At 38.4% G+C, this 17,806-nt stretch overlaps 1 protein-coding gene and 2 non-coding genes across 3 annotated transcripts in view; 2 read left to right on the top strand and 1 right to left on the bottom strand.

Moving 5' to 3' along the window:
* LOC129034734 (uncharacterized) overlaps nucleotides 1-17,806 on the bottom strand; it is a 123,356-nt gene that overhangs the window by 71,827 nt on the left and 33,723 nt on the right. The window contains exon 5 of the mRNA XM_063664401.1: nucleotides 16,019-16,119. Within this exon, the coding sequence (XP_063520471.1) occupies nucleotides 16,019-16,119 (101 nt within the window). The remainder of the gene's footprint in view (nucleotides 1-16,018; nucleotides 16,120-17,806) is intronic.
* On the top strand, nucleotides 3,488-3,591 carry LOC129035902 (U6 spliceosomal RNA). Its single transcript, XR_008502393.2, has one exon. It is a non-coding gene; the product is annotated as a U6 spliceosomal RNA (small nuclear RNA).
* LOC129035986 (small nucleolar RNA U13) lies at nucleotides 16,022-16,125 on the top strand. Its single transcript, XR_008502459.1, has one exon. It is a non-coding gene; the product is annotated as a small nucleolar RNA U13 (small nucleolar RNA).

Genomic DNA, 17,806 nt, shown 5'->3' with positions numbered 1-17,806 from the left:
AAACACTGGATTTAAACTGGACTTTAGACCAAATGGACCTAACAGCTATTTACAGAGCATTTTATCCAACACAGCAGAATACACATTCTTCTTATTAACACATGGAACATTCTCCAAGATAGGCCATATTGTAGGCCACAAAACAAATCTCAACAAATTTTAAAAATTGAAATTATATCAAGTATCTTCTCAGGCTACAATGGAATAAAATAGAAGTCAATACCAAGAGGAACTTTGGAAACTACTAAATACATGGATATGAAACAATAAGTTCCTGTACAATCTCTGGGTCAGTGAAGAAATTAAGATGAAAATCAAAAATTCCTGAAACAAATGAAAATGGAAACACAACATACTAAAACCCATGAGATACAGTAAAGGCAGTACTAAAAAAGAAGTTTATAGCAATAAGCCTACATCAAAAAAGTAGATTTAAAATAAATGATCTAACAATGCACCTCGAGGAACCAGAAAAGTAAGAACAAACCAAACCTCAAACTGCAGAAGAAACAAAGAAATTATAAAAATCAGAAGAGAATGAAATAAAATAGAGACTTAAAAAATACAGTGGATCAATGAAGCAAAAAAAAAAATGGTTCTTCAAAAAGATAAACAAAATTTATAAACCTTCTATCTAGACTAACCAAAAAAAAGAAGACCCAAATACGCAAAATCAGAAATGAAAAAGGAGACATTACAACTCATACCACAGAAATACAAAATATCATCAGAGACTTTTATGAACAATGATACACTAACAAATTGGAAAGCCTAGAGGAAATGAATAAAGGCCTGGTAACCTACAACCTACAGAGACTGAATCAGGAAGAAATAAAAAACCTGAATAGACCAATAACAAGTTGCAAGATTGAATCAGTAATAAAAACTCTTCCAACAAAGGGAAAGCCCAGGACTGGATGGATTCACCACCAAAGTCTTCCAAACTTATAACGAAGAACTAATAAAGAATTAATCCTTCTCAAACTATTCCGAAAAACTGAAGAGGCAGGAATTCTTCAACTCATTCTACAGGGCCAGAATTACCCAGATACCAAAACCATACAAGGACAGGACAAATAAAGAAACTTACAGACCAATATCCCTGATAAATGTGGACTCAAAACTCCTCAACAGAATACCAGCAAACTGAATTCAACAGCACATCATAAAGATAATACACCATCATCAAGTGGGATTTATACCAGGGACACAAGTATCATTCAAATACACGAATCAATAAACATGATACACCACATCAACAGAATGAAGGGCAAAACCATATTATCATCTCAATAGATGCAGAAAAAGCATTTTATACAATTAAACATCCCTTCATGATAAAAGAAAAAAAAACTCTCAACGAACTAAGCGTAGAAGAAACATGCCTCAAAATAATAAAGGCCATATATGACAAACCCATAGCTAACATCATACTGAATGGGGAAAAGTTGAAATCCTTTCCTCTAAGAACTAGAATAAGACAAGGATGCCCATTTTCAGGACTCCTATTCAACATAGTACTGGAAATCCTAGCCAGAGCAATCAGGCAAGAGAAAGAAATAAAAGTCTCCCAGGCAAGAGAAAGAAATAAAAGTCTCCCAGGCAAGAGAAAGAAATAAAAGTCTCCCAAACTGGAAAATAGGGAGTCAAATTGTCCCTTTGCCGATGACATGATCTTATATTTAGAAAGAAAAGCCAAAGACTCCACCAAATATCTTTCAGAACTCACAAACAAATTCAGTAAAGTTGTAGAATACAAAATCTACATACAAAAGTCGGTAGTGTTTCTATACAACAATAATGATCTAGCTAAGTAACAAATCAAGCAGGCAATCTCATTTACAATAGCCACAAAAAAAATAAAATAGGAATAAATTTAACCCAAGAGGTAAAAGATCTCTGCAGGAAAAACTACAAAACCCTGATGAAAGAGATTAAAGATGACACAAACAAATGGAAAGACATCCCATACTTATGGATCAGAAAAATTAATATTGAAATGATCATACTGCCCAAAACAATATAGAGATTCAATGCAATCATTATCAAAATACCAATGTTATTTTCACAGACAAAGTAAAAACAGGCCAGGCACAGTGGCTCATGCCTGTAATTCCAGCACTTTGGGAGGCCGAGGCAGGTACCAGCCTGGCCAACATGGCGAAACCCTGTCTCTACTAAAAATACGAAATAATTAGCTGGGCGTGGTGGTAGGCACCTGTAATCCCAGCTACTCTGGAGGCTGAGGCAGGAGAATCACTTGAACCTGGGAGGCAGAGGTTGCAGTGAGCCAAGATTGTGCCACTCCACTCCAGCCTGGGAAACAACAGTGAAACTCCATCTCATAGAACCAAAGAAGAGCCAGAATAGCCAATGCAATCCTGAGCAAAAAGAATAAAGCTGAAGGCATCAGACTACCTGATTTCAAAATATATTATGAGGCTATAGTAATCAAAACAGCATAATATTGGTATAAAAATAGACATATTGACCAATGGAGCAAAATAGGGAACCCAGAAATAAACCCAATTATTAATGGCCACCTGATTTTTGACAAAGGTGGGGAAAAAACATCCTGTTCAATAAATGGTGTTGGGAAAACTAGATATTCACATGGAGAAGAATGAAACTGGATCCCTATTTCTCACCACATACAAAAATCAACTCAAGATAGATTTAAATGTAAAATAGGAAACTAGAAAACTACCAGGAGAAAACGGGGAAAAAGGACATTAGTCTAGGCAAATATTTTATGTCTAAGCTCTCAAAAGCACGGAAAACTAAAATAAAAATAGAGAAATGAGATTGATACAGTTTGGCTGTGTCCCCACCCAATTCTCATCTTGAATTCCTACATTTTGTGGGAGGAACCAGGTGAGAGGTAACTGGATCATGGGGGCAGGTATTTCCCCTGGTATTCTTGTGATGGTGGGTGGGTCTCACAAGATCTGATGGTATTATAAGGAAGAATTTCCCTGCACAACCTTTTTCTTCTTTGCCTGCTGCCATCCATGTAAGATGTGACTTGTTCCTCCTTGCCTTTTGCCATGATTGTGAGGCTTCCCCAGCCACATGAAACTGTAAGTCCATATTAAACCTCTTTTTTTTGTAAATTGCCCAGTCTTGGGTATGTCTTTATCAGCAGTGTGAAAACGGACTAATATAGAGAAAATATTAAGCTAAAAGCTTCTGCACAGCAAAGCAAACAATCAACAGAGCGAAGACAGCAAAGCAAACAATCAACAGAGCGAAGAGACAATCTGTTGAGTGGGAGAAAATATTTGCACACTATCCATTCAACAAGGGACTAATATCCAGAATATACAAGGAACCCAAACAATTCAACAATAGAAAAAATCACATTAAAAAGTGGACAAAAGACACAAATAGACAACTCTCAAAAGAAGACATACAAATGGCAAACAGTATATTAAAAAATGTTCAACATCACTAGTCATCAGAGAAATACATATCAAAACCACAGTGAGTGCTTCCTTCAGCATCACGTATACTAAAATTGGAATGGTACAGAGATTAGCATGGCCCCTGAACAAGGATGACATGCAAATTCATGAAGCACTCTATATTTTCCAGAAAACAACCACAACGAGATATCATATTACTCTAGTTAAAATGGCTATTGTTCTAAAAATTAAAGAAGGGAGGCTGATGAGGATTTGGAGAAAAGGGAACTCATACAATTTGGTGGGAACATAAATTAGTACAACCACAATGTAAAAGAGTATGGAGATTTCTCAAAAAACTAAAAATAAAAATACTACTTGATTCAGCAATCTCACTACTTGGTATCTACCCAAAGGAAAATAAAACAGTGTATGAAAAGGATAACCCCACTCACATGTTTATCACAGCACTATTCACAGTAGCAAAGATATGGAATCAACCTAAGTGTCCATCATCTGATGAATGAATGAAGAAAGTGAGATATATGTATGTATACAATGCAGTGCTATTTGGCCATAAAAAAAGAATGAAATTATGTCATTATCAGCAATATGGATGGAACTGGAGGTCATGTTAAGTGAAATAACCCACGCACCAACAGGCAAATATCACATGTTCTCACTAATATGTGGGAACTAAAAACTTGATCTCATAAAGGTAGAAGAGCAGAATGATAGATACTGGAAGCTGGGAAGGTTGGGTGCTTGGGAAGGGGAATGAAGAGAGATAAGTTAAGAGGTACAAACATATAGTTAGATAAAAGGTATAAGTTCTGTTGTTCAACAGCAGAGTTAACAACAATGTATTATATATTTCAAAGTAGCTAGAAGAGAGAACTTGAATTCCCAACACCTAGAAATAATAAATACTTAAAGTGATGGACACCTCAAATGCCTTGACTTGATCATTACATATTCTATGCATGTAACAAAACATAACATGTGCTCCATAAATATGTAAAATATTATGTATCAATTTTTAAAAATCCCAATTTAAAATGGGCAAAATATTTGAACAGACACTTCAACAAAAGATATACAGAGAGCAAATAAACCCATGAAAGTATGCTCAACATGATTAGTTGTGGGGATACGTATCACTTCATTTTAGATGCTAATCCACCATGTGACTCCTGACTAACCCCAAGTCCAGGAATGCCTCCAAAATGTCTAGGTGATATATTACTCCTTACATAGAAACACCTAGTTACTGGAGTTTCACCTTTCCTCCAAAACAACTCTTGATATTGTTGCATGCATCATAGGCTGTGACGCCCACAGCATTCTTTCAATTCACCATTATTTCCAGAGCACATGGACTTTCTCCCTAACATAGAAGTGCTGGGTCTGGAGGGTTGTGGTGTGGAGATCTACCTGTCTTGCAGCCACGCAAGACCAGGCTTCTGCCTGTAAGTTCCCTAATAAATCACGCTTTACCAACAAACTGGATTTGTCTGCATTGTTCTTTGGCTCCTGCATTTGGGGGCCACTTTGCATTTGTGGCCCTTTTATAGAACATTAGTAATTCAATTAAATGTTAATAAGATGTCAATACAATCTCAAGGGAGAGGTTCAGAGAAGGGCAAGATCAATGTGCACCAAGGAGGCTTGGAGGTATACTGTTTTATGTGTGTGCTCAATAAACAGACTGAATGAAAAGAAGAAAAAAAAGATGTCAACATACACCCCTTGGAATGGCCAAGTGTTTGTGACGATGTGGAGGAACTTGAACCTTCACACACTGCTGGTTGGAATGTAAAATGGTACTACTTTGGCAGCCTGTTTGCAGTTTCTTAGAACTTCAAACATATGCCTAGCATATGGCCCAGGCATTTCTCTGCTAGGTATTTACCCAGAGAAAGGAAAGAATATACCCATACAAAGTCTTATACACCAACGTTCATAGCCACAATGTTCATAGCCACTTTAATTATAATAGCCAAAACAAGAAAACAATCCAAATGTCCACCACCAGGTGAATGGATAAATAAATTATACTGTAACCATACAATAGAAGAGTACCCAGCAATAAAAATGAATGAGGTTTTGATACAGGCAAAACCATGGGTGAATCTCAAAATAATTAGGCCGTGAGGAAAGCCAGACAAAAAGTATGCATAGACTGTGATTCCATTCATATAAAATCCTAGAAAATGAAAACTAAAACAGACTGAGAGAAGATCGTGATTTCCTAGAAATCAAGGAGTCAGGAAGGGGAGAGATGTAGGGATGAAAAGGGGCACAAGGACACTTTTGGGGGTGGTGGCTATGTTCATTATCTTGATTGAGGTGATGGTTTTGTAGATGTATTCACATGTCAAAATTTATTAAATTGTATATCTTAAGTATGTGTCATTTACTATATTTTAATTATGCCTTATTAAAGCCATTTAAAGAAATATCTGTGTTTTCCAAAACAACTTAATGAGAAAAGTGTCATTGCTTGATATTTTTGCACATCTGGTTTATGTCTTACTTAATACAAGGCAGCTGGATTCTCATATCTGCTTGCTGCATTCAAAATGTTGCATTATGTTGTTTTAGTTTAAGTATATAAAGAAAATCCATCTTCACACAAATATGTAGTGGGAAAGGGACAGATGTTTTAATAGCTTTTTGAGATAATTGTGGATATTCTTCTTTGATACCACATCAGAGCTTGACAAGTGGTAGTGTCCTAAAGTTTAGCTGCAGTATGGAATCTAAAACCAAATTAACAAACTTTTCATACTCCCTTATGTTAAAATCCATTGGTCCATTGTATAATTGGAATGGATCTTTTCCATGTATAGTATTATAATAGCATGGTCATTTGGCAAATATTGGTTTGCTGAGTTATACAGATCTTCCAAATGTTGGTACATAATGTTGTACATGTATACAAGTTTACATACGTACACACACATAATATGCATGTAAATAATATACTACTGATATTATCAAAAAAAGTCATCAAGTATTGGAAAGCTATCAAACTTACTGTGGTGAACACAAGTTTGCCAAAATCCTAATTGTCACTTGAAAATTCAAATTTTATAATTGGCAACAAATACTGGCAGCTATTTTTCTTGAAATGACAGCTTCACTTTATTCATTTTCTGGAAAAGTCTGCCAAATATTTAAATCTAAAAAAACACAATTTCTACGTCAGTGCTATGGCCTGAATGTTTGCGTCCCTCCAAAATTCATATGTTGACACCCAATCACCAATGTGATAATATTAGCAGGTGGGGCCTTTGGGAGGTGATTAGATCATGAGGGAAAAGCCTTCATGAATAGAATTAGTGCCCTTATAAAAGAATCCCAGAGAGCTGCCTTGTACCTTTTCACCGTGTAAGGAAGCAGCAAGAAGGCACCATTCTAGGAACCAGCAAATGGGCCCTCCCTAGACATTGAAAGTGCCGGCCCCTTGATCTGGACTTCCCTGCCTTCAGAACCATAAGAAATAGATTTCCATTGTTTATAAACTGCCCAGTTTATGGTATCTTGTTATAGCAGTCTGAACAGACTAAGATAGTCACTCTAAAAACAAAAAATGGTTTTCCCTAAAGAAAGTGACTAGTTCTGCTTGCAGTTCAGTCTCATGAGAGCTTTCCTTCAAAACAATCATTATACTTTGGTATAGAGCAAATGTGTTTTATGCATACTTACCATTTCATAACACCAAATATTAAAGTTATTGATTCAAGGGTTGAGATCTAATACAGTTAATTTTTACATCAAGAACATTCTGAACTGAAACCACTAAGATTTTTATATGAGTGCATGGTGAACTAGGCATTGGGCACAATGTCTCATAGTTCAGTGTGATGCCAGTGCTTTCATTTCTGTTATGTCATCAGCAGTTTACCCACCATTGTATGTGAACTATCAGGTCAAATGTCAACACAGTGGAAAGGGTCTCTGGCACTTCTTGGTGAATGGGCCATACTTCAGGGACCATGGTCCTAGCCTGAAAGCACAACACTTCGTGTTTGCCCAAAGTTATCCTGAGAAGTTATCTAATCCCAAGAGATCAGAATGTGCCCTTAATAAGACCAGCCACACTTAAGAGTCCTATCTCATTCATCTAATGAGTATTTTTTAATTAATAAATATCAGAGTTTAATTCACAAAAGTATAGGTGTAACTTTTACAGATTTTCAATAGGATTCTGTTTCAAAGGATAAAATTGACCACATTAAATGTTGGATGATTTTTCTGTTCTTGTCCTCTAAGGAGCAGGTGCCAAATGGAATTAGACATGCAAAAACTATGCCAATTTGGGACATTTTTAAAGGAACTCTATGTGAAACTTTTCCATCATATATGGTTTGAGACCAAAACATTCTAATATGGTAAAAATTAATATAATAGCTTTCATACACACAGTAAGATACCCAATGTAATTTTTTCATGACTGTGCAACTCATGTGTACTGTATATTGCTGTATACCGAAGGACACAAAGCCCCAACCCAGGTCTGGCAGTGCCTGTAAGAGCAAGGCTACAGACACCATCAGAGCTCTCTGATGATCAGGTGTTCACATAGTAGCCATTAATGGTGTTTTCTTTTTTTTTAATATATATTTTTATTATACTTCAAGTTCTAGGGTACGTGTGCACAATGTGCAGGTTTGTTACATATGTATACATGTGCCATGTTGGTGTGCTGCACCCATTAACCCGTCATTTACATTAGGTATATCTCCTAATGCTATCCCTACTCCCTCCCCCCACCCCACAACAGGCCACGGTGTGTGATGTTCCCCTTCCTGTGTCCAAGTGTTCTCATTGTTCAATTCCCACCTATGAGTGAGAACATGCGGCGTTTGGTTTTTTGTCCTTGCGATAGTTTGCTCAGAATGATGGTTTCCAGCTTCATCCATGTCCCTACAAAGGACATGAACTCATCCTTTTTTATGACTGCATAGTATTCCATGGTGTGTATGTGCCACATTTTCTTAATCAGTCTATCATCATTGGACATTAGGGTTGGTTCCAAGTCTTTGCTATTGTGAATAGTGCCTCAATAAACATATGCGTGCATGTGTCTTTACAGCAGCATGATTTATATAATCCTCTGGGTATATACCCAGTAATGGGATGGCTGGGTCAAATGGTATTTCTAGTTCTAGATCCCTGAGGAATCGCCACACTGACTTCCACAATGGTTGAACTAGTTTGCAGTCCCACCAACAGTGTAAAAGTGTTCCTATTTCTCCACATCCTCTCCAGCACCTGTTGTTTCCTGACTTTAATGATCGCCATTCTAACTGGTGATCTCACGAGTATTTACTGAGTAGTTTCTCTAGGTCAGGTCCAATTCTAGGTGCTGGACATTAGGGGGTATGACAGTTAATTTTATATGTCAACTTGGCTAGAACACAAGGTGCCCAAATTTGGCTGAAAATTATTTCTGCGTGTATCTCTGAATGTTTTCAGATGAGATCAGCATTTGAATCTGTGAAGTGGGTAAAGCAGAGTGTCTTCCCCAGTGTGAGTGAGAATCATTTAATCTGTCGAGGGTTTGAATAGAATCAAAAGGCGGTAGAAGGGAGAATTCTCTTTCTCTCTGCCTGACTTCTTGAGATAGGATGTCAGGTTTCTTCTGTCCTTGGACTGAGACTTGGAGTGGAACTTACACCATCAGCATGCCTGTTTCTCAGGACTTTGGACTTCTACTAGAACATCCACTACCAGTTCTTCTGGTCCTCAGGTATTTAGACTCAAGACTGTAGCTACATCACTTTCCTGAGTCTTCAGCTTGGAGATGGCAGATCATGGGGCTTCTCAGCCTCCATGATCACATAAGCCAACTCCTTATAATAAATCATATATATATATATATATATATATATATATATATATATATATCCTATTGTTTCTGTTTCTCTGGACAACCCTGCCTAATATGGGGCTAAAAAAAGAAGCATGGAAGTCAATGCAGAGGCTATTCCATAACCCCAAGCACCAGACCAGAACAGGAGCAGTAGAAGAGATGAGAAGTCATCAGATATGCTGCTGATGTGTATGAGAGACAAGTGGCATTGAACTCCAAGATCTGGGCCTGAGCAACTATAAAAATCAGATTGCCACTTACTGAGATGGGGAATCCTGTCGAAGAAAAAGGTTTGGAGGATCAGGGAGATCAGGAGCTATGGTTTTGGATATCTCATGTGTGAGACATTTTTGGGCACCGAAGTCTCCCTTGCTCTTCCCCTCCCTATTCACCTTGCAATTGTAGAGTGCTTTATGTGCTGTGGCACCAGGGCCAGTTTCACAATCACACAATCTATGCAGCTGGAGAGGGCTCCACTCTCAAGGGGATCCCATGCTTAGTTTAATGCTCTACTGTTACCGTCTTAAAATTCTTGATAATTTTATCTTCAAACTTGTGTTTTGTCAGTGAAATCCAATGGGACAATGGAGCATGCATGTGAGCAGCCAAGGTGTAGCAGGAAACAACACACACACTTACTGACATAGTAGCAGCTCTGGTTCTGAGTAATTGGCCATGCAGCCTGGAGCACATGTGTATGTCTCAGGGCAGTCTAGAGTATCAGACCCCAAAGTAGCTGGCAGGACCTGGCAACACTGGCAGCTGGAACAAAGGCAGCAGAAGCGGCAGCAGCAATGGCAGCAGTGAACATAGCCAAGGGAGAAAGAAGGGGCTCGCGTGGGAGCAACAATGAGATCTTTGGTGGGAGGCCTGCTTGCCCATCCTCCTCCAGAGCCCATCCCTGCAACATGGGACAGATATTAATTTTCTGGACTAAGTACCAGGATCAAATTGCTGGCTCTCAAGCAGTGACCATTGTCAGCAGATTATAACAAAATAGAAGCATATACACAGACATTGCAATAATATATCAGGGAGTTGCAGTAATTCTTCACAGAATCTCCAGTTTTGAACACTGGCGTAATGTTGCAAAGCAAATATACACAACTTTAGAAACCAAAATTAAATTTAAACATTATCACATTTGATAGAAAAGAGCTCTATTTTCATCCAAAGCTTTGGATGAACCAATTATCAATGAAGAAGACAATTTTAAAATATTTTTTTCCTGTATTGAAGATACATCATAGAGTGCATAAATGGGGGTTTAAATTCTGCATCTTAAACTGCCTCCACAAGAATTTGGAGCAGGAACTCCCAGATGAAACATGAAAATGTTACTGTATACATTTCCAATTAAAATTTAATTCAAACTTAGGTGAAACTGACTTGTATGAAGAGTTAAATCTTTTTAGAAAAATTGTTCTGAAACTATCATCAGTTCTAGATGTACTAAGGTTTATATTTTGAAACGACTTATTAATATGTACCCTAGTATTGTCACAAATCATAAAATAATCTTAACAGCTCTAGAAACAGTGTGTCAACAGAAAGATACTTTGCAAAATTAAAAATGTTCAGAAATTATTTACAATCTTGCATTTGCCAAAAGTAATTGACATCATTTTCAATTATATCAATTGAAAATGAAGTTATTAAATGTATACATTTTGATGAACTAATAAATTAATTTGCAGGAAAGTGACCCAGAAAAATCTTGTGATCAAGAAAGATTTTATATTAATTACTATTATGTGTTGCATTACATAAAAATGACACCTTTTATGCAATTTGCAAGTTTATATTGTTATTCACGTATCATTCCTATTATTTTCATAGGTAATAAAATATTACATTTTATAGGTAATAAAATATTTTTAATGGAGAAAGCTTTTTCCTTTAGTAACTTTCACAGCACTTTTTCCCCCCACTTTTTTTAAAAAAAGCCTCAACCTGACACTGTGGCAAAGAAGTCTGACAAACTTTTGCTGGTCTCAGTCACTCTAACCAGCAACACACATCAGATTCTCCACACTGTCCGCAAATCAACAGTGCTATGACTTGATCAGGACATTCCCATCAGATGCCTGCCTAAATTAACAATGAGTGATGCACATTCACAGGCGCATCCTGGCTTCTTTTATTGTCAGTGACAGGCACATTTGGAAGCTATTTTCTAAGGGCACTGATTTGAGTATGGAGACTAAAAATAACAAACCAATTATTACACATAATTTATTTAACTATGAAGCATATTATTCCCAAAGTATGGAAATCTTTTCCATATGAAAGTAATTTAACTCAAGATCAATATTAAATGTCATTCACTGGGATCAAATTATATGGAAGAAACTTATTCATAAAACTTACAGGTTCCAGTTGGAACCTATATAAGAGTCGGACTTGTCTGGGCACATCTGCAAATAGGTGAGGTGGGTTTTTTGACCATTGACTATAGAACTGAGGACTTCAAGAGAGTACTCCTCCTGGGGGAAGAGGATGCCAGGTAAAACAAGCTTGGCTCAACAAAACACCTGTAGTACCTGGGAGGTAGGTGCAGGGGGAAGGCGGTTCTGTTTAGAGCATGATGATTGTAACTCTGCTCCTTTTCTGTGTAGCCCCATTTCTGGGTCCCAAGGTTAAAAAGAACAAAGTAAAAGCTGTAATAGCTATTCAACTAAACTGTACAATTGGAGCACAAGCAGCACTACTATAAGCCATCTCTAACAGAGTGCGGCACAAAGGAAATCCAGAAAACCACATAGTGAGAGATGGTGGAGGGGTATGTGTGTCTATACACTTTACCCATCTTCAATCCATTCTACAACCAGCAGCTGAAGGAGTCTTCAAAAAATGTTCAAACACACTTTGGCTAGACCCTCTTAGATTGCTCTAAGAAGAACATGGTTTCTCTCTGATAAGGTCTTGGAGGTGGATACCAAGCTTAAGCCAGAAACGTGTCCCTAAATTGCTATGAAGAAGACAATAAGGAAATTTTTTCTCCTAGAAAAGACGGAGGAGAAAGTGAAGAAATGAAGGCTCTATCCCAAATCATCAGTAGAGTCCAGGACACAAAGAATATTTGGTATAAAGGCACCATGACAGAATAGATGAAGCTGGGGTCCAGGACACAGAGGAGGCCAGAAGAACCTATGTCTGCTGGAATTTGGAGGAAGTGCTTCGGAGATGCTGGACTTTCACATACCATGGAAAGGGGCTGTTCAAATAAATCTCCTCTATATCTCAAGGAACAGGGAGTTGCTGGCTGACAGCTGAGCTAGAGTTGATGGGTGGAATGAATAAGATAATGGATGAATGAGTGAATAAATGAACGAATGAATGAATGAATGAATGAATGAATGGGTGGAAGGCATCCGGTACTGTGAAGCTAGACTGGAGGATTTTAGCATGGTACATTCTTCAGTACTTATAGAATAGATTAGGGGAATGATGTTTGAGTGTCAGAGACTCTAAAGTCTGTCTATTTGACTAAAAATGCCTTTTGATAATATTTCTAGCCACTTTAGCACAAGATTTCTAGTTATTATGGGCCTAAAATCTTAAGGTCATCCTTTCCTCCTCTACTTCCAAGCTGTCAGTAGATCCTAATGATTCTACTTCAAAACCTAGCTGGAATCCAACCACTTCTTACCCATCCACTGCTACCATCCCAGTCCAAGCCATCATCTCTTACCTGGATTACAGCAGTAGCTTCTTGGCTGGGCTTCCACTCTTTCCCCACTTTGAATTATTCTTGACCTTATTATCAGGTCAAGTGGCTTTTCTGCTAAAACCCTCAATGACCTCTCATTTCACTCACAAAGTCCAGTCCTTATGATGGCCTACAAAGACTGACATGGTTGCCTACCCCACCACTGCCTGCTGTCTCACCTCATCCCACTGCTATTGTCTCACCACTGTTTCCTGCTTCTGCCATACCAGCTCCTTGCTTCTGCATGTACCTCAGGACATTTGCACTAGGAAGCCCTCTGCCTGGAACACTCTTCCCCCAAATACCTTCATGGGTTGCTTCCTCACTTTCTTCAAGACTCTACCCAAATGTCACTTTCTCAGTGACATCTTTCCTGACCACCCCAGACAACTGCAAAGCTGCCCACCATCTGGGGAACTTCCTAGTTCCCTTCTCTGCCTTATTTTTCTCCATAATGTATGTCACCATATAACAAAAGATATATTCCACTTAATGGCTTTATTTATTGTCTGTCTCTGCCTGATAGAATGAAAGCTCTATGGGAACAGGGACTTTTGTCTATTTTTTCTGAAGTGTATCTCTGGCTCCACCAAGGGTGCCTTACCCTATAGTAGGTGCTCAGTAAACAAATAAATGCATTGGTCATTCTAACTCTGATTTGAAGTCCTTGCTCTTTACAAACCTCCATTTATTACTGTAATGTTTGGAGCAAGCATCTTAACCCCAGTCCTACTCAGGCAGTTGACTGTGGCATGAGAAGTAAACTGTGCCCAGAAATGCACAGTCCACCATCAGAAGCCCCAGAGGCATTGCTAGGGCAACAAAGATTATGTTTTAGCCAGTTTACTGATTCCTCAACTGTTTCCTCTCATCATTCATAAATTTGCTGCAGAGATTGGCAGAGAACAAATTGGCTCAGGCTGCACGGCAGTTAGAGTTACAGGGGGACTTTGGTAAGTTCCCCTAAGAAGTCCAATGACTTTGTCTGAGAACCAGCAGGACTCTGGCAGAATCCCCAGAATTCTGGGATGCCTCAGCACAGGAAGCTCTAATTCTCCTTTGCTGGGCCTGCTGATTTAGCCATTCCCCACAGAAAAGCCCTTCTTTGTAAACAATCACCATCATAACACCAATACCAGTCCAATACCCCTGCATTGCTTGGGATATTTATGTTCACTACTTATCTGTTGATTTTGAGATTAAAAAAATAGTGTATCTTGGATTGTGCTGTGCCTCTGTCCATACAAGCTAATAATTAAGTTGCATTTTCACAATGCTCTCTGTAAGAACAGTCTTTGTTGGGAGACATTCCACAGAGCAGAAGCTAACCTTGCCTGCCCAGTCTGGATGCTAATGTTGGATTAAAAAAAAAAACCCAAAGCCCAGAAAATCTTCTTTCCTCTAACTCACCAAAACAACAGATAGATTGGAGGAAGTCTTACTGCCTTGACAGGACAGATTTCATCACCTATTTTAGGCTGAATTGTGTCCCCTACCCAAATTCATATGTTGACGTCCTAACCTCCAATACATGAGAATATGATACTATTTGGAAATAGGGCCTTTAAAGAGGTAATTACATTAACTGAAAACAATAGAGTGGGACCCTATGTTGGGAAAATCAGATATCCACATGCAGAAGAATGAACCTGAATCCATATCTCTCACTATATACAAAAATTAACTCTAGATGAATTAAAGATTTAAATGTAAGACCTGAAACTATAAAAATCCTAGAAGAAACACCTAGAAAAAGCTCTTCTGAACATTGGCCTTGGCAAAGAATTTATGACTAAGAATTTATGACAAAGCAAATGCAACAAAAACAAAAATAGACAAATGGGACAAAATGAAACTAAAAAGCTTCTGTACCACAAAAGAAATAACAGAGTAAACAGACAACCTACAGAATGGGTGAAAATATTTGCAAACTGTGCACCTGACAAAGGACTAATAGCCAGAATCGACAAGGAACTCAAACAGCTCAGCAAGGAAAAACAAATAATCCCATTAAAAAGTGAGAAAAGTGGGAGGGAGGGGAAGAGGTGGGGATAGTTAATGGATAAGAACAAAAAATAATTAGAAGAATGAATAAGGCCAGGCGCAGTGGCTTATGCCTATAATCCTAGCCCTTTGGGAGGCTGAGGCAGGAAGATCACTTGAGCCTAGCCTGGGCAAGGCTTGTGAACAGCCTGGGCAACATAGTGAGATCCCATCTTTACAAAAAATACAAAAACTAACTGGGTGTGGTGGCTCATGCCTGTGGTCCCAGCTACTCAGGAGGCTGAGGTGGAAGGATCACCAGAACCCAGGGAAGTCAAAGCTGCAGTAAGCTGTGATCTAGCCCACTGCACTCCAGCCTGGGCAACAGAGTGAGACCCTGTCTCAAAACGAGCAAGCAAAAAAGAATGAATAAGACCTAGTACTTGATAACACAACAGGATGACTATAATCAATAATAATTTAATTGTACATTTAAAATAATTAAAAGAGCATAATTGGATTGTCTGTAGCACAAAGGATAAATGTTTGAGGGGATGGACACCATATTCTCTATGATGTGATTATTACACATTGCATGCCTGTATCAAAACATCTCGTGTTCTTCATAAATATATACACTTATGTACCCACCGAACTCGAAATTTTTAAAAAAAAATTTAATGGGCAAAGGACATGAACATTTTCCAAAAGAAGATATACCAACAGTTAACAAACATATGAAAAAATGCTCAACATCACTAATCATCGGGCAAATGCAAATTAACACCACAATGAGATATCATCTTACACCAGTCAGAATGGCTATTATTAAAAAGTCAAAATCAATAAATGTCGGCAAGGATGCAGAGAAAAGGGAATGCTTATACACTGTTGGTGGGAATGTAAATTTGCACAACCTCTATGGAAAACAGTATGGAGATTTATCAAAGAACTAAAACTAGAACTACTATTTGATCCAGCAATCCCACTACTAGGTATCTAAACTAAGGAGAAGAAATAATTATGTGAAAAAGATACCTGATCCTTTTGTAGTTCATGAGCGTGATGATTGGGTGTTCGCGTACATGTGTGAGATGTGTCACCCTCGAACCTCGTGGCGATGTTGGAATATTACCTGTCTGACATGAAGAAAATTTAAAAATGTTTAAAAGTTTAAAAAGATATCTGCACTCATATGTTTATGATAGCACCATTTATAATAGCAAAGATATGGAATCAACCTAAGTGTCTATTGATGGATGACTGGATAAAGAAAATGCAGTGTGTATATATATATTTATATGAATACGACTCAGCCATAAAAAAGAATGAAATCATGTCTTTTACAGCAAAATGGATGGAACTGGCGGCCACTATCTTAAGTGAAAAAACTTAGAAACAGAGAGTCAAATACTACATGTTGTCATTTATAAGCAGGAGCTAAACAGTGGGTCCACATGGACCTACAGAGTGGAATAACAGACACCGGAGACTCTAAAAGTGGGAAAGTGGGAGAGAGGTGAGGAATGAGAAGTTACCTAATGGATACAATGTACACTATTCAGGTGATGGTTACACTAACAGCCCAGACTTCACCACTCCACAGTATATCCATGTAACAAAATTGCACTTGTACCCCCTAAATCTGTTTTTTAAATAGGAAGGGGGGCAAACCCAATATGACTGGCATCCTTAGAAGAAGAGTCCTGCATGCACAGAGGGAAGACCACGTGAACAGGCAGCAAGAGGCGAGCCGTCTGTAAATCAAGGGTAGCCATCTACAGAATCCAGGATAGAAGCCTCGGAGGAACCCAACCCTGCTGGCACCTTGATCTGCAACAAGCTTGCCCAACCCACGGCCCACTGGCTGCATGTGGCCCAGGATGGCTTTGAATGTGGCCAAACACAAATTGATAAACTTTCCTAAAACATTAGGACACTTTTTTGAGATTTTTTTTTTTTAGCTCATTAGCTATCGTTAGTGTATTTTATGTGTGGCCCAAGATAATTCTTCTTCTTCCAATGTGGCCCAGGAAAGCCAAAAGATTGGAAACCTCTGAATTCAAGACCTTCCTGCAACAAAAACTGTGAGAAAATAAATGCCTGTTGTCTAAGCCACCGAGGTTGTGGTATTTTGTGATGGCAGCCCTAGCAACCTAATACACAACCTTATTTCTCACGTTCTATTTCTGTTCCTGTGTGCTCTATCACAAGCGAAATGCTGGAAATTCTGAAGATATGAATGCTTCCAATGTAAACACATTTCTTAAGTACCTGCTGCAAAGTTTGTGTAAATGCCTTTAGAAATTATGGCCCCCAAGATTATTCCTATGGCAATGGAGAGATGGTTTTTAAAATAAACTTCTATGGTAATATAGATGACTTAGGAGCAACCGTGAAGTTGATTTGTGGTAGGCTGCCAGCCAGGATCTTACACTTAGCTTTATTAGTGCACCAGAGTTGGCTGAAAGCAAGAATGCTGAACTTTTGCCATTCAAGCTCATTGAAGTGTACAAACCAGACAGAAAATATGTTACTTTTCAATAAAGGATATTTCTTTCTAGTGGCTAAAATACTCCTACTCCTTTCTGAGACATTGTCTTCTAACGAGCAAAATACTGAGGAAGACATATTATCAAATTGGCCAGGGACAGTGACTCACGCCTGTAATCCCAGCACTTTGGGAGGCCGAGGCTGGTGGATCACTTGGGGCTAGAAATTAGAGACCAGCCTGGGCAACATGGTGAAACTCCATCTCTACAAAAAATCAGAAAGTTAGCCAGACATGGTGGCACGGGAGGCTGAGGTGGAAGGATCCCTTAAACC

This window comes from Pongo pygmaeus, chromosome 3 (genome assembly GCF_028885625.2).
Source record: "Pongo pygmaeus isolate AG05252 chromosome 3, NHGRI_mPonPyg2-v2.0_pri, whole genome shotgun sequence".
NCBI classification, from domain to species: Eukaryota; Metazoa; Chordata; class Mammalia; order Primates; family Hominidae; genus Pongo; species Pongo pygmaeus.
This window is presented reverse-complemented; position numbering and strand designations above follow the sequence as displayed.